The sequence below is a fragment of the Anopheles gambiae genome, chromosome 3 (assembly GCF_943734735.2).
Source record: "Anopheles gambiae chromosome 3, idAnoGambNW_F1_1, whole genome shotgun sequence".
In the NCBI taxonomy this organism is placed as follows: domain Eukaryota; kingdom Metazoa; phylum Arthropoda; class Insecta; order Diptera; family Culicidae; genus Anopheles; species Anopheles gambiae.
In genome coordinates, this window is record NC_064602.1 from 33,897,334 (window position 1) to 33,917,433 (window position 20,100).

The 20,100-nt window shown below is 47.6% G+C and overlaps 3 protein-coding genes across 9 annotated transcripts in view; 2 read left to right on the forward strand and 1 right to left on the reverse strand.

The window, feature by feature from the left end:
• Nucleotides 1–4,613, reverse strand: part of LOC1271440 (stress-activated protein kinase JNK) — a 65,966-nt gene extending 61,353 nt beyond the window's left edge. For 2 of the 6 annotated variants that reach the window (XM_061659146.1, XM_061659141.1), the window contains exon 1: nucleotides 4,069–4,598. The gene's annotated coding sequence lies outside the window, so the exon portion shown is untranslated. Of the gene's footprint in view, nucleotides 1–4,068 lie in introns of all 6 variants that reach the window. The other 4 variants (XM_061659143.1, XM_061659144.1, XM_061659142.1 and 1 more) reach the window with 4 other exon arrangements.
• Nucleotides 4,614–6,095: 1,482 nt separating this feature from the next.
• On the forward strand, nucleotides 6,096–8,243 carry LOC133393254 (uncharacterized). Of its 2 annotated transcripts, XM_061657227.1 has the most exons (5): nucleotides 6,096–6,221; nucleotides 6,287–6,438; nucleotides 6,501–7,014; nucleotides 7,083–7,252; nucleotides 7,320–8,243. In XM_061657227.1, exons 1-5 carry the CDS (start codon nucleotides 6,143–6,145, stop codon nucleotides 8,205–8,207), a joined length of 1,803 nt encoding a protein of 600 aa, XP_061513211.1. In that variant the 5' UTR covers nucleotides 6,096–6,142; the 3' UTR covers nucleotides 8,208–8,243. The 2 variants fall into 2 exon arrangements, with proteins under 2 accessions (XP_061513211.1, XP_061513212.1); XM_061657228.1 differs by having other exon boundaries at nucleotides 7,083–8,243.
• Nucleotides 8,244–12,524: 4,281 nt separating this feature from the next.
• On the forward strand, nucleotides 12,525–20,100 carry LOC1271438 (ATP-binding cassette sub-family G member 4). The gene is made up of 8 exons (XM_310233.5): nucleotides 12,525–13,444; nucleotides 17,215–17,522; nucleotides 17,589–17,734; nucleotides 17,820–18,058; nucleotides 18,133–18,546; nucleotides 18,706–18,962; nucleotides 19,067–19,272; nucleotides 19,347–20,100. Exons 1-8 carry the CDS (start codon nucleotides 13,183–13,185, stop codon nucleotides 19,486–19,488), a joined length of 1,974 nt encoding a protein of 657 aa, XP_310233.4. The 5' UTR covers nucleotides 12,525–13,182; the 3' UTR covers nucleotides 19,489–20,100.

Genomic DNA, 20,100 nt, shown 5'->3' on the forward strand with positions numbered 1-20,100 from the left:
TTTCCTTCTCGCCGATTCGTCATTTACATTTCGAGCAGGTGACAACACCTTTCTGCAGCAGTTGCGGGTGCATTAAAACGGAGCATTACTTCCTCGTTGTAAAGGCGAAGGAAACACGGCAGTGAACGTGCATCAAGTGACAATTTGAAGGATGCTGGCAAAGAAAAACCCCATGCTTGTGGTTGGCGAACAGGTGCATGTTGATTGAAGCGCCTTTCACCTTCCCTCTAAGCCAGCTTCAACGGGCTTCAAACAGTAAAAAGAGGGGGGAAAAGAGCGAACAGATATTTGATACACTGACCGCCTTTCTTTTGCTAACCTTGTTGCATTTCCGGTGTATCCCGGCAGCGGTTTGCAGCAAAGGATCAGCAGCGAACAAAGGGTTCCAGTTTCTGTGCCATTTTTTACCCTCCATTTTTCCGTTCCGGATACGGCAGGGTGGCCTCGTAACATTGATAGGTTTTCATTTACTGCGAATCAATATTGATGCAAGCGCCTGTCAGCTGTCCTCCGGGGAGTGCTGCTCGGTGAATTAATTATTGTTTAGTAATTTAATTTGCACAACAATAAGTTCTCTTTTACAGTGTAAAGGAATTATCGACAATAAAGCATGATATTTACTGTCGAGAGAAAAAAAAACGTTCTAAGGACGAAAGAAGTTCAGCAGTTGCTCTCTGAAGAGCCCTTACACGATCCAATGCAGCAAGCACGTGTGACGATTGCGAGTGTGCGTGCGTGTGCCTGGAATGTCGGCAAAATGCGGGCTTTCGTGCAAGCCGCTGCTGCTGCTGCCGATGACGCTTTCCACGCGGCTACTCCCGAAAAGTGGCAGCCGAAAAAACGCGCTCGAGCGGTTCCATTCTGTTTGCTATGACGTCAAACGGCAACAGCAAGAGCGTCCGACCGAAATCGATTTTCCCTTCGGAGACCCTTTTCCCTTTCCGTGCACGCACTAAACACGCCAAGAAAGCGTGCTGCTTCCTGCTCCCTGCCCTACTCGACATACCCCCGCCGGGGGATGATGCCCGAGTTCCAGCTGTACAATCAAAGCCAAGCGCTCTGCCAGGGGAAGGCCGGGCAGGCCAGCATCCTTCGGGCAGCAAAGTAAAGATACGCGCGCGACGGTGACAAACGCGCGTTGAATCTCAAAATGATGATCAAAAGATTGGCCCTTAGAGAGCGGGCGCGCGCGTGTGTAGAGGGAAGCGGAATGGTGCCGAACTGTACCGGAATGCTGCTGTTCGTGCTCGGAGATGGAACCAAAAAAAAAAAAAAAAACAACCCCCTCCGAGTGGAAATCTGAAATCCTCGTTCCAGCGCGCATCCACACCGCAACACACACATACAGCCGCAAACGATGCACGATGCTTTTGATGGCTGAGTGTTCGGAAAATTGGTGGCTATAGCCATGCCGTGGGTACGATTTTCATACTTGGCGGCGCTCTGTGCGCTTGTAGTGGTGCGGGCCAAGGCTTCGATAGCGGCGTCAGTTGCCGCAGCCTGCAGGAAAAGTGTCGGTACAGGGAAAATTGTGTGCGAAGAGGCAACACACTGGCGAAATGTGTGTAGATTCTTCATACATTTTCCATTCGTTTTTTGCAATTTTCTCGGCCTAAATGTTCTCCTAAAAATAAAATAAACTGATTACTACACACTTCAGTATCATACAGTAAGCACAAAAAGGAATAATTACAACAATTCCTCTCCAATAAAATCGGTTGAAAAATGTGCAGCAATTCGAGAGGCGAAAAAAGAAGACGGAAAAAACAAGACATCCCATCATAAACTTTTACTACCGTTCTAGACCATCGATATCGCCCATTTACTTGAAAGACGCATTCGCGTGTGTGTGTTTGTATGTGTGTCACACAAAACGACAAGGACACACATTTATTTTCAGCTTTTCCACATAAAAATCGTTCCACACTGCGCCCGTGTTTTCCCCCGTGTGTCCCTTTAACACAGATGTGTAGCCACCACTACACTCCTCACACAGTTTTATCCTGTGTATGTGTGTGTATTGGTAAGTTGGTTCCACATCACTGTATTGGTTGGTGCAGGACGCTGGCAGTACGGTGGTGTTAGTGTGCAGGCCTCGTTTTTCCCTTCGAGCACACGATTTTCCGAACGATTTTCCAGCGGCAGCAGATCAATAGAAGGTTCTGCGCTCGTAACCACGCCTGAAAGCCCTTTTTGCTGTACTGGCATGCACACGCACACACACTTAAAGCTTTAGTGCCATTTTGTCAGTGTGTGTGTGTGTTTGAGTTTTATAGGGAAAAACGAGTAACGGCGACCCGAAGCAAAGGAACCATGTGGAAATCCATTTTCCTGTGAAAACCGGTAAAGCTTTCGCGTTGTGAGACGGCAGACGGATCACCCTGTGCCGAGACGTCCTTTCTGTGCTACGGTATGTGTGTTGAGAGAGAGAAAGAGAGAGAAATGAAGAGAAAGCAGATAAAGCACACACGACGTCACACTTCGGGGACCGTTTCATCACCATCATGACGACGACGACGGCGAACGGTGAGGATAATCACTCCCGAATAGCACCTTCTTTCCTCTAGTTTTCTTTTTTGTTTTCGCCCAGAAAGGGACGAAGATTGAAGCGGCTATTATCGAACGGGATCGTCGTCGTTCGGAGGGCAACTTTGCGCTGACCTGGCGGCCACCTCCATCGAAAGCCTCCTGCCCTCTTGGGTCGATGTCGGTGTGCTTGAAAGGGAAGCCATCATTTATCACCATCAAACTGCACTTTTGGGATTGTTGACCGGGTGTGTGCCCGATGTGTGGGTGTGGGTGGGAAAAGTTAATCTTGCGACCTACTCAAGCCAGCAGCCAGCGGGCAGGGAATTTGCACACGTACCCCGCTTTTCTTACACCGAAAGAAATGCACCAGAGATTCCGGTGTGCGAAATGGCAGCTTTGCTGCTGGACACGCTTGGAATATTAAGTGATAGTGGAAAAAAGGAATAAAAATCCGCAATTAAACAGAGCCACTTTTGCATACTGATAAGGCGAAGGCTTGCGCGAAGAGGATAGCGCTGACAGTCGGGGATGCAATCCTCAAAAGCATCCGGAATTCAATTACGCCAACAAGACATGATTTGCAGTCAAGAAACGGGGCCTTACATTCATGAAAGGTTCATTTTACAAAGGGGTTTAAAGTCCTTCATGGAATGGTCCAATGCTTCACTTTACGCACCACGTTATCGATCGGAACCGTGGAATTACTTCGCGCATCGTTAGATCGATGGCCCGCCGTTTCGTTGACGGATCCCGGGGCTCGATAGAGATAAAATCCATTTCCGGTTCTCGATGCGATTAGTCAAGGTACACACAGATACACACAATATCATACCGTATCGATGACAGTGGGTGAATTGGTGCTATGTAGCCTACTGCGCTATCTAAGTGCGTGTGTGTGTTTACTTTGGCCGTGGAAATAAAACAACATTTCGGTCACGGTAGCAGCAGGCCCTTCTTGTGTTGAAACATGCAAGTAAAAAAGAGAGTGAGTGTGAGAGAGAGAGAGAGCGAGAGAGAGAGCGGGTCCCGGTCGGGATTGACAGATAATCAATATCACCCGCTAATGAAGCGGTCGGAAATGCAGCAGCTTACCCTTATGCTTATTCCTCCTCCCCCACACGGTCGTCTTGCCTACTGAACGGTGGTCAGTATCTTATCAGTTTGAAGGGGAGGAGGACGAATGTGATTTTTTGTTTCCTTGCGTTTTCTTCGTTCCCCCCCCCCACTGCCTGGAAGAAGATTATTCAAATTTCGCAATCGCTCCGCGCGAAGTAAACAACATCACAGGCGGAGGAGGTGTGTGCCGGAAGAGGGCAGCGAGTACGCGCGTGTGTGTTTGTGTGATTTGCAGCCTCAGCAGGGGGTTGGCATTGGGGATGGTTGGGTTTTTCCCAATGTTACCCCGCTTACTGTCACAGTCACCGCCACCGCCTTCTCCCTGTTTGTTTTCCTACACTAGGAAGGGGTTGACGGGTTGGCTGCTGCTGCTGCTGCTGCTACTTGCGGTACCATTTGATAAGTCGAAGCAAGGCAACTTACCGGGTGTTCGCGGGTCGATCGATTTGGTGGAGCCACAGGGAAAAACCACTCACCCACCCACCCCTACGCGCCTGGGGACTGGGGAAGCGAGTGGAAAGCTTCTTGGAGCGGAGTGTCAACCACCGCAATGTCACCTTCCTTGCCAATGCTGATGGGACGACCACGAAAGGTGTTCGCACTTTTCTTTTCACTCCACTTTTGTGTTATTTTTCACAATCCAGAAATATATGCACACAGACACACACTCACACAAACAGAGCGGCCGTGTCTTTCACTTCTGATGCGGTTGTGCCGCACCACTCTCTGGCTGGCTCGGCTGTTCCTGGCGACCAGCACACACGTCACACGAACAAACTCTGCTCTAAGGCTCGCACACAAAGGAAGCACCCCGTCCAGCCGGGAGAAGGAATGTGACCCTTTTCCGGTCCCGATTTGGTTGGCACCGCAGCACCACACACACACAAAACATCAACGTTTTCGAACGCACAGAAATTCCGAACGGCACAGGAAAATAATGACAGCGACACGGAGCGGCAGGCATGGGCAGAGTGACCAGAAATACCGATTTATCTGTATTCCTACCGAATATTTGTTATGTCTATCGATTTACAGACGACCACCCCAAGGTGGATTAATTATATCAGGTGGTGGATTAGGGCCTTTGGGGGGTCGCCATAGTTGAGGGACTTTACGTCGTTTTAAAACCGTTAACCATTGGTTTCCGCACACAAAGCTTAGCAAATAGAACAGATTTCTTTGTTACTACGTGCAATTTTGTGTTTCTATTGATTTTATCGAAAAAATGAGATATATTAACAAAAGATTTGATGATTTTTTTTATGCATGAAATGTAAAATCATGTGAGTGAGACTTGTAATCTCACGTAAATTGTCCATGCGGGTCGTAAATAATGAGGAATTAATGTGAAAATTGAAAAAAAATAATGCTTTCTTAATTTTTATCATCAAAAATGTCGAAAACACAATGAATTATAGAATAAATTCACGGAATAACACAAAATAACACACTTTAATCCATGTTTTAATGTTAAATAAGAACTCGCGAAGTCCAAAATAATTATCCAAAATATTTTTATTAATATTTAATCGAAAAAATTGGGTAGATAAATTATATGAACAAATTTAATAAATGTAAACAAAGTTTGAATCCTGGGGATCTTACGTCAAGTGACGAATTGTCAAAATGCACTAGAGTCCACCACCTGATATTTTTAAATCCACCTTGCGACCACCCTAAAACTACCGATTTTTCTAATATCCTACCGAAAATCAAATATTTTCTCATAATACTGACCGAACACTCCCGAATATTTCCCAAAAGATTTAATTCAGTAATCTCCTCATGAAATATGGAAATCACTAGCGATCAGGACCAGAATTTTAACTCTGACTACTAAGGCCTGTGTAAGCAATACGGCCGAGATCGTTCTTTCTGAATAAAAAAATTAAAGGCTGTATCTGTACTTCATGAGATGCGATTAAATTAGACGTGCTGGCAATACAAATTGAAACTCCTACCGAATACTACCGATAACATTTTGATGTGCCTACCGAAAACCGCCAAAATAATCTGGCCACTCTGACGGGCGAACCGTTTTTTGACAGGCGGCGGCCGATTTTGACAATGCAAGCTTTGCACAGTGGGCGACCCTGCATGACATTGGGCGAAATGTGATTTTTTATTTACCGCTGCTGCTCGGGGGCGAAAATTTGAAAACAAGCAGCGAAAAATCCGTTGGCTTTTTATGAGATACAAGTAATAACATTTTGATATTTTCGTGAACGAGTTTTTGTTTCGTTGGACCCTATTGTATCAATTTCTAGAAGATTTGATACAGATAGAACTCCATTTTGATACAGATAGAACTCCACGTATTCTTTGTGGCACAGCATAACGAAAAAATGATTCATTCTATTCTGCTGCCCTGGATAGGGTAATGATTCATATAGACTTATTGATAAAACCCAATCATGACCATTTTCTATTTGAATTACATTAGAATGCAATCAGTTCTAGCTAGCGAGCTGAATGGAGAAAGTCGATTGGTTCTGCAATGGATCAACGTGTTTTTCGGTGCTACTGTTACTTAATCCACGTGCTCGTTGTGTTGCTGACAGTGATGAACTTCGTAGGTTCGTAGTCAAAAATGTTGCTTTAAGGCAAACATTTACGGTGAATTGTTTACATTTCTTTTCAGTACTGCATGATATTAGTGAAATAATTCAAATTCAAGCTCCACGTATTGTGCCAGAACGTGCGAATCTTACGATGGAGTGCGAGCTTCAAGTGCATGATGATCAAGAATTATCCATTAATTGGTACTTTTCGGAAATAAAGACCCCTGTTCAGGTAAGTGAAAGCGACTGACCCCGTAAGTAGCAGTTATTAATTTCATTAAAACCCACTTTTAGTCCATCTCAAACATGCAAGTAGCACAGGCCGGTGAAAAAAGCACTCTGCTCATCAAAAGCGTCCTTAAACAGCAAAGTAACTTGTACTACTGTTGCTTGGAAAGTGCTACAACCATACCAAATGGATGCGTTTCACACAGCTTACTCGTGCTGTACACAACACTCGAACAGAGGATAATGGAAATAGATGAAAGTACGGCTGTGCTGGTCCTTACAAGATCTGCAGACGCTACACCACCTGTGGAGGACACCACTTTAAGCTTCGCCATTTGTTTGCGCTATCGTTGGAAGTTGGAGCAGGTGCAACTATTCGCCTTTCCGGACACTTTAATCCAGGATAGCCATCCGAACGGCTCGCTAGATATGGAGAAAGGCACCGAAAAGCCACTCTGTAAATACATCAATTACAATATGGAAGCTACATCACCTACCGACAATCGGTTGTTTTTGATTAAATCCTTCGACTTTCGACGGGTGTCTACAGTAACGTACCATCTGCATGTCCTTTTGAATGGTAAAAACTTTGATTTGTAAAAGCTCAAATTGAAATGTGTAGCTCAATTATTCGTTTTTATTGGGCAGGAAAACCAAAACCAAAAATGAATGGGATGATAGTAATACCAGACGAGGGATCTTTTGAGATATTCTGCTGGGGTACAGCATTTCCTGCCCCGAGAGTAAAATTCTTCTTCACACCGTGCCCATCCCTTGAGTGGCATAATTGCAACAATCCGCCAGTACAATTGGATGAGGTATAGAAAAATGTATCCAGTAAACATCCTTTTCCCTTTCAATTGACCTTACTTAAGCTTCTTCCAGGTAATCTCCACCAGCAGTACGATCACCTTCAACGAAAGTCTACCAGTGAGCTTCGGATCACACATCACAGCAGGAATAGTGCAGTGCCAGGCGTCCAATGCCGACGGTACCGCCATCGCTCACTCCAAGATATTCAAGCACCACCAGCGCAAAATGATGAGCCTGCAAATCCTACACCCAACCGACACGATCTACCAGGGCGACTCCATCATCGTTCAATGTTCCGCCGAACGGCACATCTTCACCAACAGCTTCACTTTTCGCACGGAAGACGAACAGCGCTCCATTGCCGTACATGACGTACCAGACGCAGAACATTCCTTCAATTGGGTTGCAAATTTTACGATAAGCAACGTCACGATAACCGGCAACTATGGGGTAGAGTGTGAAGCGATGCATCACAATGGAACGTTGTCGAGCCGGCGCTTATCGCTGAAGATCGTACGACCCTACCTTACCGTTCGGGAACGGTTGATACGCGTGGTTGCTAGAGGTGATCCAGAGCCGTTGCTGCTGAGCTGCAATGCCGCAGGACGTCCAATGCCACAGTACCGATGGTACAGGAATGGGGAACTGCTGCCCAACACAAACTTTATGTTGGTGGTAACCTCTTCAGTGCAGGATGAGTACGCTTGCTACACGTGGAACAGGGCGGGCGAGGAGTGGATTAGATGGGATATAGTGCACCGGGAAGAAGCGGACGAACACGTGCTTTATCAAACCATTGTAGCGGGCGTACTTTTTATCATAGCTGTTCTTGGATGTGTTATGTGTTATATAAAAATTAGACAACTTTACATGCTTCTTCTTATTTATAGAGCTGCAAAAAATCGGCAATCCTTATTGTATGCCAATAATTTATGTCAAGAGCTCCACACTCACGAATAAAGCATTCTTCACATAAAGTGTCCACGTAAGAGGCAACAGGACTTTGAACCTGTACCAAGAAACCAACGTGGAGGAGTTCCGATTACAACTTGTGATATCAGTCGAAGGCAAGAGTGGGAGTGAAGCAAAGTTCAACCTTTTAGATTTCGAACCCCTGATTACAACCAGGTGGTAAGCGAGATAGCATTCGACACAAAGCTGCGGGAGCTCACAACGCGTTGTGACAAAACGGCGCAGTATGTAACCACCAATTCCACCCAAATCAAATTGCCAAGTCAACGTGTGTAGTCAAAACATCGGACAAATCGGTAATATTTTTAATTACCGCATCGCAATATGCTAATGAACGTTAAACCTTGCCCCACGGACCGCATCCGAAGTTTGTTTCGATTGTTTTTTTTAGGAACCTTTCTCGAGACGTTTCCCACACATGCCACAAAACTGCCGAACTTCGGGACCACAACAAGACGGCAGAACTGATAAGAACCATACTTCCACCCTTCCGGGGGAGGCTGCTGCTGCTGCTGGTGCTGCGTTTACATTTCGACCATCGACCTCCATTCTGCTGCTTTGGAGAAGCTAATGTTAAGGCAATATTTACTAGGCCAATGAACAGAAGGCCATCGGTGGCTCCCGGGAGGCCGTAGGGCCAGTGTCAGTTACTCGCTTGACGTCAGAGCCACATGGGTTGCACTTTGTCCCGGGCACGCTTGGCCTGCGCGTTCGGCGCAGAAGACGGCGCGAAGATGTGCCGCCCTGGGCGTAGGGGACTAAGGGTTCGCTCGAGTTCTTACTGATGTGGTAATACAAGCACGTTGGGGGTGGTTGGGGAGGTTAAGCTCTGTTTTGTTTTGAGCGAACGGATGCCTCTTAACGGGAGCGCTTTCTACGGCACTGGGGGCCGCTGCGGTTTTGGGCCGCGCTTATCAATCGGTTGCCAGTGCCATGGGGATCCGAGAGTGTGATTGTTTTGCACTTGCTGGTTGATTGAATGGGCACACAACGCGCATCGGCAACGCAACGCGGAAGGCGCGCATCAAACGCACATTGAAGATAGTGCGCTGCTGCGTGGGGCCCGCAAAGGGGGGAGCCGAGTGAGATTTTTGACATGTTTTGCACGCTGCACGCTTCATTACATCAGGCCTTTGTGGCCTTTGTGGTGCATTACGGGTGCGTAATCCAGCTTTTCAGACCAGCCGGACAGACGGATGAGACTGCAAAACAAAAATCGCCCTCTCATAGCACGGTTGTTGCAGTAAAAATTGTTTCATAATTTGCGTTTTTCTCGGCCCCCTCTCCTCCCGGGAAAGGAACATTACGCGGTCAATGTCAGGATGGAGGGGCATGCACATGTGCCGCATCTGTGTCCCATCTTCCAACATCACGTTGCCGCGTATTTAATGAGGGCAACCGGCTACCCGGTACGACCCAGCGAGCGAAAGCGGAAGTGTCAACCGTCCGAAGGTTTGCCCGTTGTTAAAGCGGCAAAATTAATGGTTCTAGCTGTGAGTGTGCCTCCCGAGGGGTGGAGTATAGTAACAGGGGTGCCCACTAGGTACCGTCACCGTGTCATTACCGTTCACTGAGTGCCGGGTTAACAATTATTGCTTGTTTGGGTGGGGGAAGAACGAAACCGTAGAAGCAGCGATCATTCCGATATAGATCTCGGGTCGCGTTCAAGATCTCACACGATCTTGAAGGGTCACAATCTGATGCTTTTTAGGGAGAAAATTGAATTTCTATATCACATTGGAGGGCAATGCCAAGAACATCCACAGAAGATAAAAGATTACCTTCTTGATTCAAGAACATGTCAAAAAGATCAAATATTACATGCTTTCCAATAAAATGCCCGGGGATTTCCGATGTACTAATGGCGCAAACTTGCCTTTCTTCCCGCTAACGCTACAATCGTGACCAATCCGGTCTGCAAAACGATTCCAGCGATCGCACATTACATGACAGCAACTCTCTGTTCCACTGAAATATGATGGAAATTTTTTGCATAATTATTACTGCATTTGACGTCAAGCCGGCCAGCATTTACTCTGGCCTTAGCTTCGCCAGATCTCGTGGGCCGACTGTGCTTGGGAAACTGGTTCTCAGGTGTGCCTTTTCTAGCCATGTTGCCATTTAATTAGTGCTTCAAGAAGCTCTTCCAAGCTGTTTGAGGTGACGGCAGTGGATTGAAATGGATTTTAAATGATTTAAACTCATCGATCACTCGCTCACTCAATGGTGATGCTCAATGTCTTTCGCGATGTTATTTTTATGTAAACGATGAGATGACAAAAAGAAAGACCGACAAAAGCAAACGCTTCAGTGGTTCAAGATCCGTTGAGGATCGTCCCCAGGCAAGGCGTGGCGCCAAATATGCCAAGTCACTCCACTCGCCGCGATGTTTACAAGCTCGCGAAGTACAAATAGTTACAAAACAGTTGAGAGAGCAGTCGTTTTTTTTGCGACTCCAGCAAAATCAAGAGCGCGTTTTGTTCTGGGAGACGATGATCATCTTCAATGACGATCGGGAGTACATCATGTTAGGCACGAATTTCCCCCGTACCAGAGCGATTCAAAAACAAAAGCGCAAAGTGCTGTGTTTTTCGGACTTTCAACCTCCCACACACTGACTCATTACAGTGAGTGGTGGAAAGAAGTCGATTGTTGGCGTGGCGTGGAGTAATACATTTTCTCACGTTGCTGGGGTCAATCCGACCGGTGCACACGGAGTCGAGGTCAGGGATGATGCAAAGCTACTCACCGTATCCCTATCCGGTTCTACAAAAAGCCCGGTCAGAAGTTCAACTCATTAGCCGGCGCGTGTGGTCGCAGTTCCGGCATGGGATGACCTTTTCCCCCGCCCTCTTTTGAACATGATCGGGCGACTTTCGCCACCTGTTGCAAGCGATGCAGTAATAGTGCAACTGTGGGGGTTGCGTGATCGTTACAGTTTGGCGCTAGAAATACGAACGCAACAAAAAAACGCACCCAAGAAAGAAGCTGGCGGCGGCGCTCGCGTTATGAGTCAGCGAAGTTGGCACGAATTGGCAATCGTATTTATTGCCCTGCGCGCCTTGCGTTAACAAAGCCTTTATTGGGCTTCCCCGGGTACAGTGTTTGGCAAAGAAAATCAAAACGTCATTGCGTTTTGGTGAGGCGGATAGGGAGAGAAATAATCGAACGGAATTCGTTTGGATTAACGCGATTCCGTCCAAGGTCTTAGTGAGGTACGTTTAATTCCGAATGCCTTCAAAACTGTTATCAGCACAAATCGAACTAGCAGTGATAAGAAGCGTTGAAGGTCCCCCACCCCTAGTACAAGAAATGCCCCAAAACGGATCTGGCAAGATAACCGCCACTGCCGCCGTGTGGGTGCGTAATTCGCCTTCACCGTAAGCTCCAACATCTCACAAGACACATCGTTACGGATGGCAAAGGGGTAAAAGAAAGAAGAGCTCCCTACGTTGCAATAGTCCCAAATCGAACCCTTATCAGTCCATCAGCTGGGGCCAGCCGATGCGATTCAACGTTCCGTCTCGCTTGTCCATTCTATCGGTTCCCACTGCCCCGCGAGGAGAGTACGCTACCGGAGAGTCAACTAAGGCGGCGCTCTAGCAGCAATCGAACACGACATAAGACACGAACAAACCCATATAATCATATGGAGGTGCACTGTCAGACACAAACAAACATACAACACAAACCTCGAATCGAACATGTCAGTTGATTCTGTCTGTGATGTTCGATACCCACCTGTGCTGTGAGTACCTTGGCTGTCAAACGCTTCACAGCTACAGTAGATAGAATTCAATGCGGGACATTTTCAAGTTTTTTTACGTAGTTTGTCTCTTTTTCTTCTTAAAAATGTGTACAAAATATTTAGAATAGCTATCAATAATATTTGCAATGCTTCACAATCAATAATAACATCAAATATACAGGTTTGAAACGTATAAAACTATTACGTGTACACAATGAATGTGTATGCACTGTATGTGTTTGGGCATGGACGTTTGTTTACATTTTTCAATAAAAAATTTGAAAGATTTTTATGTTATTTTTGATATGAATAACTAGTACATTATTTGTTGAATCTTCCCCCTGCAGATGGATGTTCATTTAAACTATGAAAATGCTTCATTTTCGAGATGATAAGATAGGCGTATTGCAGTGCATCATGACAGGTCTATAAGACATCGAACAGCTGACAGAGCACCTATCGAACAGAGTCGTGTTTGTTTGTCTCGTTCGATTGGTCCCAGAGCGCCGCCTAACAAAGACATATAGCGCACATATGTGTGTGGCCGTCTCTGTCGCGGCGCGGATTTGTTCGCGATACTGCGCGATGACGATCGCGCAACGGGCTGTGCTGCTGACTTGCGATTGCGTTCGCTCAGCAGTTCAGTAGTACTTGGTCGCTGGATCGGGTTAGAAGCAGAAGTTCTCGGTGCGCACCCGTCCCATCCGTCCGTCCGAAAAACCAATCGTCGCTGGTAGGGTTCGTTGCCTGTGTCTCTACGGCAGTTTTGTGTGTGTGCGCGCGCGCACGAAGTGTTTGTGTGAGTGAGTGTTGCTGAAGTACTCTCTACCTCTCTCTATCTCTCTCTCTTGCCTACCCTATCGGGTCCTGCGAAAGCTTAGTGTTGGTTCGATTTGTACGTTTCGTTTATCGGGCAAGTTACTAAGGAGCGCGAAGGTAGAGTGCCAGCTAACGCCCAGTGTCAGAAGTTCACTGGACGTCGGTCAGAGTGAACGTGATCGCGGGTGGCGTTTGTGGCGGAGGATGCAACAGTGACTCAACGAAAGCAGTTCGTTTGTACCGTTCAAGTGTTCCTAAAGCAAAAGCAGTGAAGGTGACAGCAAGCGCTTTAAGCAACAAACCCCTCTTGCGTGTGGGTTTTGTGTGTGTGTGTTTTTTGGCAATTTTAAACTAAAATCCCGCGTAGTGTGTGAACGAACAAGAACCTCCAGCACCATGGACATCCTGCAGCAGGAGGTGCGCGGTATCGCGCTGGCCAACCTGTCCGAGGTCCAGTCGGGCCCAGTGTACAACCAAACGACGGTGCCCCTGAATCGCAAGGACTCGCGCAACATGGACCAGGCAGTGATACGGAACAACACGGCCAACGCGGTGTCGAACCACGAGCTACGGCCGTTCCAAAACTTGCCAGCCCGCGAACCCGTCGACATCCAGTTCAAAGACGTGTCGTACTGCGTCAGCCTCGGGTTTCGCAAAGGTAAGCACAATCCCGCAGGGCTCGCCATATTCCAGTTCCAGCTGGGCTGAAAGCACACACACACATAAACGTGATCAATGGTTGTTTGAAGTGGTGCAAAAAAAAAAGGTGATACAGAAACCATGCTGGGTTGGCGTGAAGGGGGCCACCCTTTGTGCTGATGGGTGTAAAAAAAAGGCGGAGGACGATCACCTTCGTTTCACCGATGCATTCGCGCACGGTTTTGAGTGCAATTTTTATTGGTGTGTTTTAGTTTTTGTTTGTTTGTTTGTTTGCTGGTTGGTTACCGCTGGTGGTCTTGTTCTCCTTTTTCCCAGAGCACCTCGATCGTTGGGGTGATAATTTTCCTTTGTGCACGTGTCTGTGTGTGTGTAGCATTGCAACAAAGACCGCGGCCGGAAGATGCACTAGTCTGATAATTGGATTATTGTATTCATTTCTTTTTCTTTTTGCTGTGTGGGTTGATTTTAAAATGGATCATCTTGAGCGAAGGCTTGCCCGAGGGTTAGGTTGAGATAGGTCAGGATGCATTGGATGGGGTGGATGTTTTTTGCTTTCAGTTCGCGCATTTGCTCCCTCAGCAACACAAAGTAAAGATGTCATTCGTTGCGGAGAACAGAACAGCGCTAAGCCAACGTGCAACCCATTTGCATTCATTAGCAACCCTGTCTCGTAAAGCGGGGGTTGTAAAAATTAGAAGAAAAAACGGGAAAGACACCTCAACGATCGCATGATTATAGATGCTTCTGAGAAGCTGTGATCGATTTCGCTTTCAAGGTGTAATGTTTACATCGCTTCAGGAAGGATAGAGCAGTAAAAATCCATTTGAATTTAAATCTAACAAAAGATCATCTTTTCAATGTTCTCGAAGACTTAAAAAAAGCCTTGAAGATAGATGACAAAAATATACAATCAGCATCCGGTGGCGCCACAACAACATCAACAGCTCGCAATGATGCATAGCAAGCTTCCTCTGGTTGGGTTATTATTTCAAACTTCCAGCCCGTGTGCTTTGTAAACAGCTACTGTGAGCGTCGTTTAAATCTCAGAGAAGACGAACCTTTTCAGATGATTCGGCGCACATAGCTGAAAGTGTCCAAGTGATACAGACAAATGAAGAAATCTTCAACAAAAAAGCGCGTTCATTCTACGTCCTATCAATGTGTAGCACACGTTCCGATAGACAGTTTGAACAGGTGTATAATTAAACCGCTGCTAGAAGCAACCGCCCCACCGCCACGATAATGTCAACTTCCAATCGTTGTTCCAAAGTTCATTTCCTGTCTCTCTGGTACAGCACATGTTTCGATCTGGGCCCACCGAACGTGATTCATTCACCAGCGTGTCGCATCGATCCTCCAAGCGGAGCTTCTTAATATTCTAATCACCCACCCGGCTAATCATGTTTGTCTAACGGCGTTTGTAGTTCACCTTTTGCAGAACAACAAACGGGCGGTGCGTGATCGGTGTGCGTCTTTCGGTGCTCTGTTCTGTTCACCTCAGCGCAGCTTGGAAGCGCCACAACGGCACTGCCCGATCGTGTTCGTGTCCTTGAGGTGTCAGGCCTGTTGCATGATCGAAGAAAGACGAGACCGCGGACACCGATCGGTACACAAAGACGCCCAGCTGCGAGAAGTGATGTACAGAAGAAAGAAAGAAAGTGTGATGATAAGGTCCGAGAGTGTGCGATGTCGTTAGCTGATTGTCGGGTGTCAAATGATTGAAAAACGCGCTGTTGTCGATTTCACGATCGAATGATCGTGCGTTGGTCAACGGGTAGGGAGAAAAAAAATACATCAAAACACACGCTCGCGTCGTCTATCAGCAATGCAATAGCCTGGGACAGTGTACAGCGCTAACCGGCAAGCTTGTACACCACGGTCAACTGGTTCGCTGATTTGACGTAGTGTGACGATCGTCAAAGCCGCTAATTTCTCACCGCTCTGTTGCCAGTTGGAAGCAAACCCGGCCACTTCCTCGTCGTTTGAATGCGTCGTTCGTGTCTCTCTTTGCTCAGTGACTCACGTGTGCGTGTGCGGCGGGACCCTTCGCAGTACACGCGTCCATGAGCTGCAGCGAGAGGCTCGTTGTTTGTTAGCTTGACTGGGGGAGCCGGTTTTTTTTTTTGCTGTTGCAGTCGTAGCTGCAACTGCGTTGTCCTTTAACATTTTGTCCTGTGCCAGAGCGAGCGTCGCACATGAACTTGAACTCGGCAGCGTAAGGAGTGGCGTTTGATGCACGACGAAGACAAATGATTGCTTCACGTGCTCGGCGTGCACTGCAATCGAGAGCGCCCGAGCTAATGATTGGGACCGGAGAGCAAGAGTTGGAGAAGTTGAAAACAGGTATTTAGAGCCTCGGTGACTGAAACCTCACCTCGAGAATTTTAATAAGGCTGTGGAGCTTGGTAGTCTAGATTGTGCTCCAGGAGATTGTTTACCACCTGTAGCAGGGAGTAACAAATATCGTAAATCGTATCATATTCTTTTGAAGTTGAAGCTTTTCCTATTGCCCTAGAAGCTCCATCAGGCACTCCAAACTCGCATAATCAGTCTGCTAAAGCGAGCCGGCACTTGAGGCTCGACCTTTGGCCAGCCAATTGTCGTCTCCAAGCGATTGGTCATTTTGTTCTCCCTTATCGTACACATCGGGCCGGATAAGAGGACGCCATTATTTTGCGACACCTGCTGATAACTGTGTTACATGACGACCGATGAGGACCGTACGGCATCCGTAATCCTTCCTGGCCCTCTCCAGAAGACGTCGTAATCACGGGAGCCTACGGGGAACGTTGTTTTGAACGCTTTCTAGGTATGCAAGGCACCTTTTGTGGGGTGCAGGGTTTAGCTAACATGGGGGAAGGGTCGCTTGTATATGTTTGTCGCTGAGTCCCTTCGTGAGCGGGAATGCTTATCATGCGTTTTGCTTACGTCAAAGGGCTGTTGGCTTTGGAATCAGGAACGATTGTACGCGAATGCTTGTAGATGAAATCTCCAGCATGAAAATACTATAAGTACGATCGACACTCGATTGGGAAGACACAAAACAAGACAACAAGTGGGTTATCAAAAAAACGCTCATAAATAAGATGCCCCGGGCGTTTACCGGTCGGGATCTGGATTGTCAACTTCCTTTCGCTTTTTCTGTTGTACTCGCGGCGGAAAAAAGAAACATATACGGAGCAAAAACATCCTCCCGTGGACTTGGACCGGACTGGACTTAGAACGTCGTTTACTAGCCGTACTTTGCCCGGCCCAGACAAGGATGTTGTTCTAAAATGATACATACACAAAAAAAGGGGTGGCATAAACACGGACACCACCGATCGTGAGGATTGATCGCTCGGAGAGGCGTTGATAGAATTAATGTTTCCATTTTCCAATTGTACACAAATACACACTGTACTCAACACACTCAGACACCTTGCCCTGCGGTGCTTATCGGCGACTTCCTTACGCAAAGGGAAGGAACCCGGTCGGGGAAGCTGGGAGCCCTAGAAGCTTGCTGATAAGATATCGATTGCTGATATTTTGTCACGGATCGTGGCATTTTTTGTGTGAATTTTTAAACAAGGCCCTCGTTAATGCGTCTGAGTGTATATGTGTAAAAGCAGTCATCAAAATAAGAAGGCAGCTTGTGTGTAAATTTAACGGTCTAGTGACGGCTCGTGGCTCAAGGTTAATTAGGATGATGGAGGGATGGTAGTTCGGGATCTTATACAATCACACACGACCATCGTATTAACTCATCGAATTACATTCTCATTCCAGGCCAGAAGGAGATCCTGCACAACGTGAATGGCAAATTCCCAGGCTCGCAGCTGATCGCCATCATGGGCCCGTCCGGTGCGGGTAAGTCGACGCTGCTGGACGTCCTGTCCGGCTACCGACGGACGGGCGTCGAGGGCGCAGTGTACGTGAACGGACGCATCCGCAACCTGAACAGCTTCCGGCGGATGACCTGCTACATTACGCAGGACGATCGCCTGCAGACGCTGCTGACCGTGGTGGAGAATATGCGCATTGCGGCGGATTTGAAGCTAGGGCCGGAGGTGTCACGTCACGAGAAGGAGTCCATTGTAAGTCGAGGAAATTTTGAATTGATTTAAAGATGGATCCTTATAGAATAAATATTTGATTTGTAGGTTGAAGACATCTTGACGGTGCTGGGACTGTACAATCATCAGTTCACCATTACGAAGCTGCTGTCGGGCGGACAGCGGAAACGGCTGTCGATCGCACTGGAGCTCATCAACAACCCTACGATCATGTTCCTGGATGAGCCCACGACGTAAGTAGAGAAGTTGTTTTGCGGAATTCTTGAACTTCTTTGAGATGCCTCTATAATCATCGTCCCATCTCTCACACACTTCCAGCGGGTTGGATAGCTCCTCGTGCAACCAGGTGGTGGATCTGCTGAAGCAGCTCGCCAAACAGGGCCGCACGATCATCTGCACCATCCATCAACCGTCCGCCAAGCTGTTCCAGGAGTTCGACCAGGTGTACGTACTGTCGAACGGGGAGTGCATGTACCAGGGCTGCACCAACAGCCTGGTGCCGTTCCTGCAGTCCGTCGATATGCCCTGCCCGGTGTACCACAATCCTGCCGATTACGGTAAGCATGACTGCTACCCACTGTCTGGGTATATTTGACGCATGCATACTGATCTTGCAACTTCCCCAACACAGTGATTGAGCTAGCCTGCGGTGAGTACGGCGAGGAACGCATCCAGCGCATGGTGATGGAGATGGGCAACGGTGAATGTACGGAATGGTTCACCGACAAGCGGAAGCTACTGAAGCCGGAGCAGCTACGCCAGAAGTACCCGCTGAAGAAGATCATCGAACAGAACGAGGACCTGACCGCCACGTCCCAGGTCCACCAGCTGCAGGTCCTGATCAAGCGCGGCATTATCAAGGCGAAGCGGGACGCTACCCTTACCCATCTGCGGATCGGCGTGAACATCATCATCGCGGCCATGCTGGGCTTCCTGTTCATTGACGCCGGCAACGAGGGTTCGCGCGTACTCGACAACTACAATCTGCTGTTCTCGATCCTGATGCACCACATGATGGCCACGATGATGCTGACCGTGCTGACATGTGAGTTGTACAAACAATCCTGACAGGCGTCTTCCCCATTTTGCGAGCCGTTTGTCGGCAGGCCGTCTGCGTCGGATGCCGTGTCGGGCCATTGAACAGTTGCGTTACTCTTTTTACTCATTTATCAACTCCCTCCCTCCATTCTCCCGTTCTCCGCAGTCCCCACCGAGATGGGCGTCATACTCAAGGAGCACTTCAATCGGTGGTACACGCTCAAGTGTTACTACCTCTCCGTTTCCATCATCGATCTGCCGCTGTCCGTGTTCTGCTGTCTGATCTTCACCATCATCATCTACTTGATGAGCGGGCAGCCGATGGAGTGGTTCCGTTTCGGCATGTTTTTCACCATCAGCCTGCTGATCGTGCTGATAGCGCAAAGCATCGGGTTGACGATCGGAGCCTGGTTTAACGTGGTGGTGAGTAATTGAGACGGACCTGTCCGTCTTTTGTTTCGCTTATCTGGCCCGGCTCAGTGCAACTCATACCATTGACTCTTCTATTTCTATGTATGTACGCGTAGAATGGTACGTTCCTCGGACCGGTGCTAACAATCCCGATGATGATGTTCGCCGGTTTCGGTGTGACGCTGCGCGATCTACCGAGCTACCTGAAATGGGGCAGTCACATCTCTTATCTGCGCTACGGGTTAGAGGGCTACGTGAATGCAATCTATGGCGAAAATCGGGAAACGCTTGACTGCGAGCTGAAACCGTACTGCCATTACAGGTGAGTGACCTGGTAGCAAAGCCCTTTACATTGGCTCGGCCGGCGATACTAAATGCTGCCCCTTCTCCACACAGATATCCTGCCAAGTTCCTGTCGGAGATCTCGATGGAAGGTGATCAGTTCTGGAAGGACGTGTACGCGCTCTGCGCCACGTTGCTGCTGGTGCGTGTGTGCTGCTACTTCTGCCTCCGGTGGAAGGTCATTTCGGTGCGGTAAACTGTTTTAGAAGTGGACGCTTAAAAGCCAGGGGAAAGCTGCCCGCAGGAGCGCTGTGCTGATGTCGTGATGCAAAATCGCTAACCAATTGTGATGGAACAGCAATTAAACGAATGTGATTTTCTGTTGATGCCTCTGTTATCAGACGCCTGAAGACCCCAAATCGGTTCGTTACCACGTGACGAGCGCAAAAACGAATCCAAAAAAATGGGTTGCCAAATGATTCCGTTTCAAATTCGATCCAAATTCCAAGCAAGGAAAAAACCTTATCGCGGTGCAAGGAATGCGCCCCGCGATAAGCAATACCGCAGTGCATTTCTACTGTACATATAATGCGCCAGAGGGAGAGGTAGAGATATGTGTGTGTGTTTTTTCATTATTTTATATGAACCACCGTGCTGTAGAATTATTTTTAGCTTAGTTTGTGGTTACAGAAAAAAAGGAAAAAAAAACAAAACAACAAAACCAAGCGCCATTTCGTTCCGCAGATTTCGTGAAGGTGTTCTAGGTGTAAGACGTTATGCAATATCCCGTAGTGAGTAGTGCTGCTGATACCCGTTAGTCATTCAGAGAGATAGTCAATAAAATGTTACACCAACTTTTTACAACTTA

What these genes read in the sequence shown, in the direction of transcription:
- LOC1271438 (XM_310233.5), top strand. Translation starts at nt 13,183, where the DNA reads ATGGACATCCTGCAGCAGGAGGTGCGCGGTATCGCGCTGGCCAACCTG. An exon ending in GTCACGAGAAGGAGTCCATT is followed by an intron (nt 17,523 to 17,588) that starts GTAAGTCGAGGA and finishes TTTGATTTGTAG; the next exon opens with GTTGAAGACATCTTGACGGT. An exon ending in GATGCTGACCGTGCTGACAT is followed by an intron (nt 18,547 to 18,705) that starts GTGAGTTGTACA and finishes CGTTCTCCGCAG; the next exon opens with TCCCCACCGAGATGGGCGTC.
- LOC133393254 (XM_061657227.1), top strand. Translation starts at nt 6,143, where the DNA reads ATGGATCAACGTGTTTTTCGGTGCTACTGTTACTTAATCCACGTGCTC. An exon ending in AAATAAAGACCCCTGTTCAG is followed by an intron (nt 6,439 to 6,500) that starts GTAAGTGAAAGC and finishes ACCCACTTTTAG; the next exon opens with TCCATCTCAAACATGCAAGT. An exon ending in CGCCAGTACAATTGGATGAG is followed by an intron (nt 7,253 to 7,319) that starts GTATAGAAAAAT and finishes AGCTTCTTCCAG; the next exon opens with GTAATCTCCACCAGCAGTAC.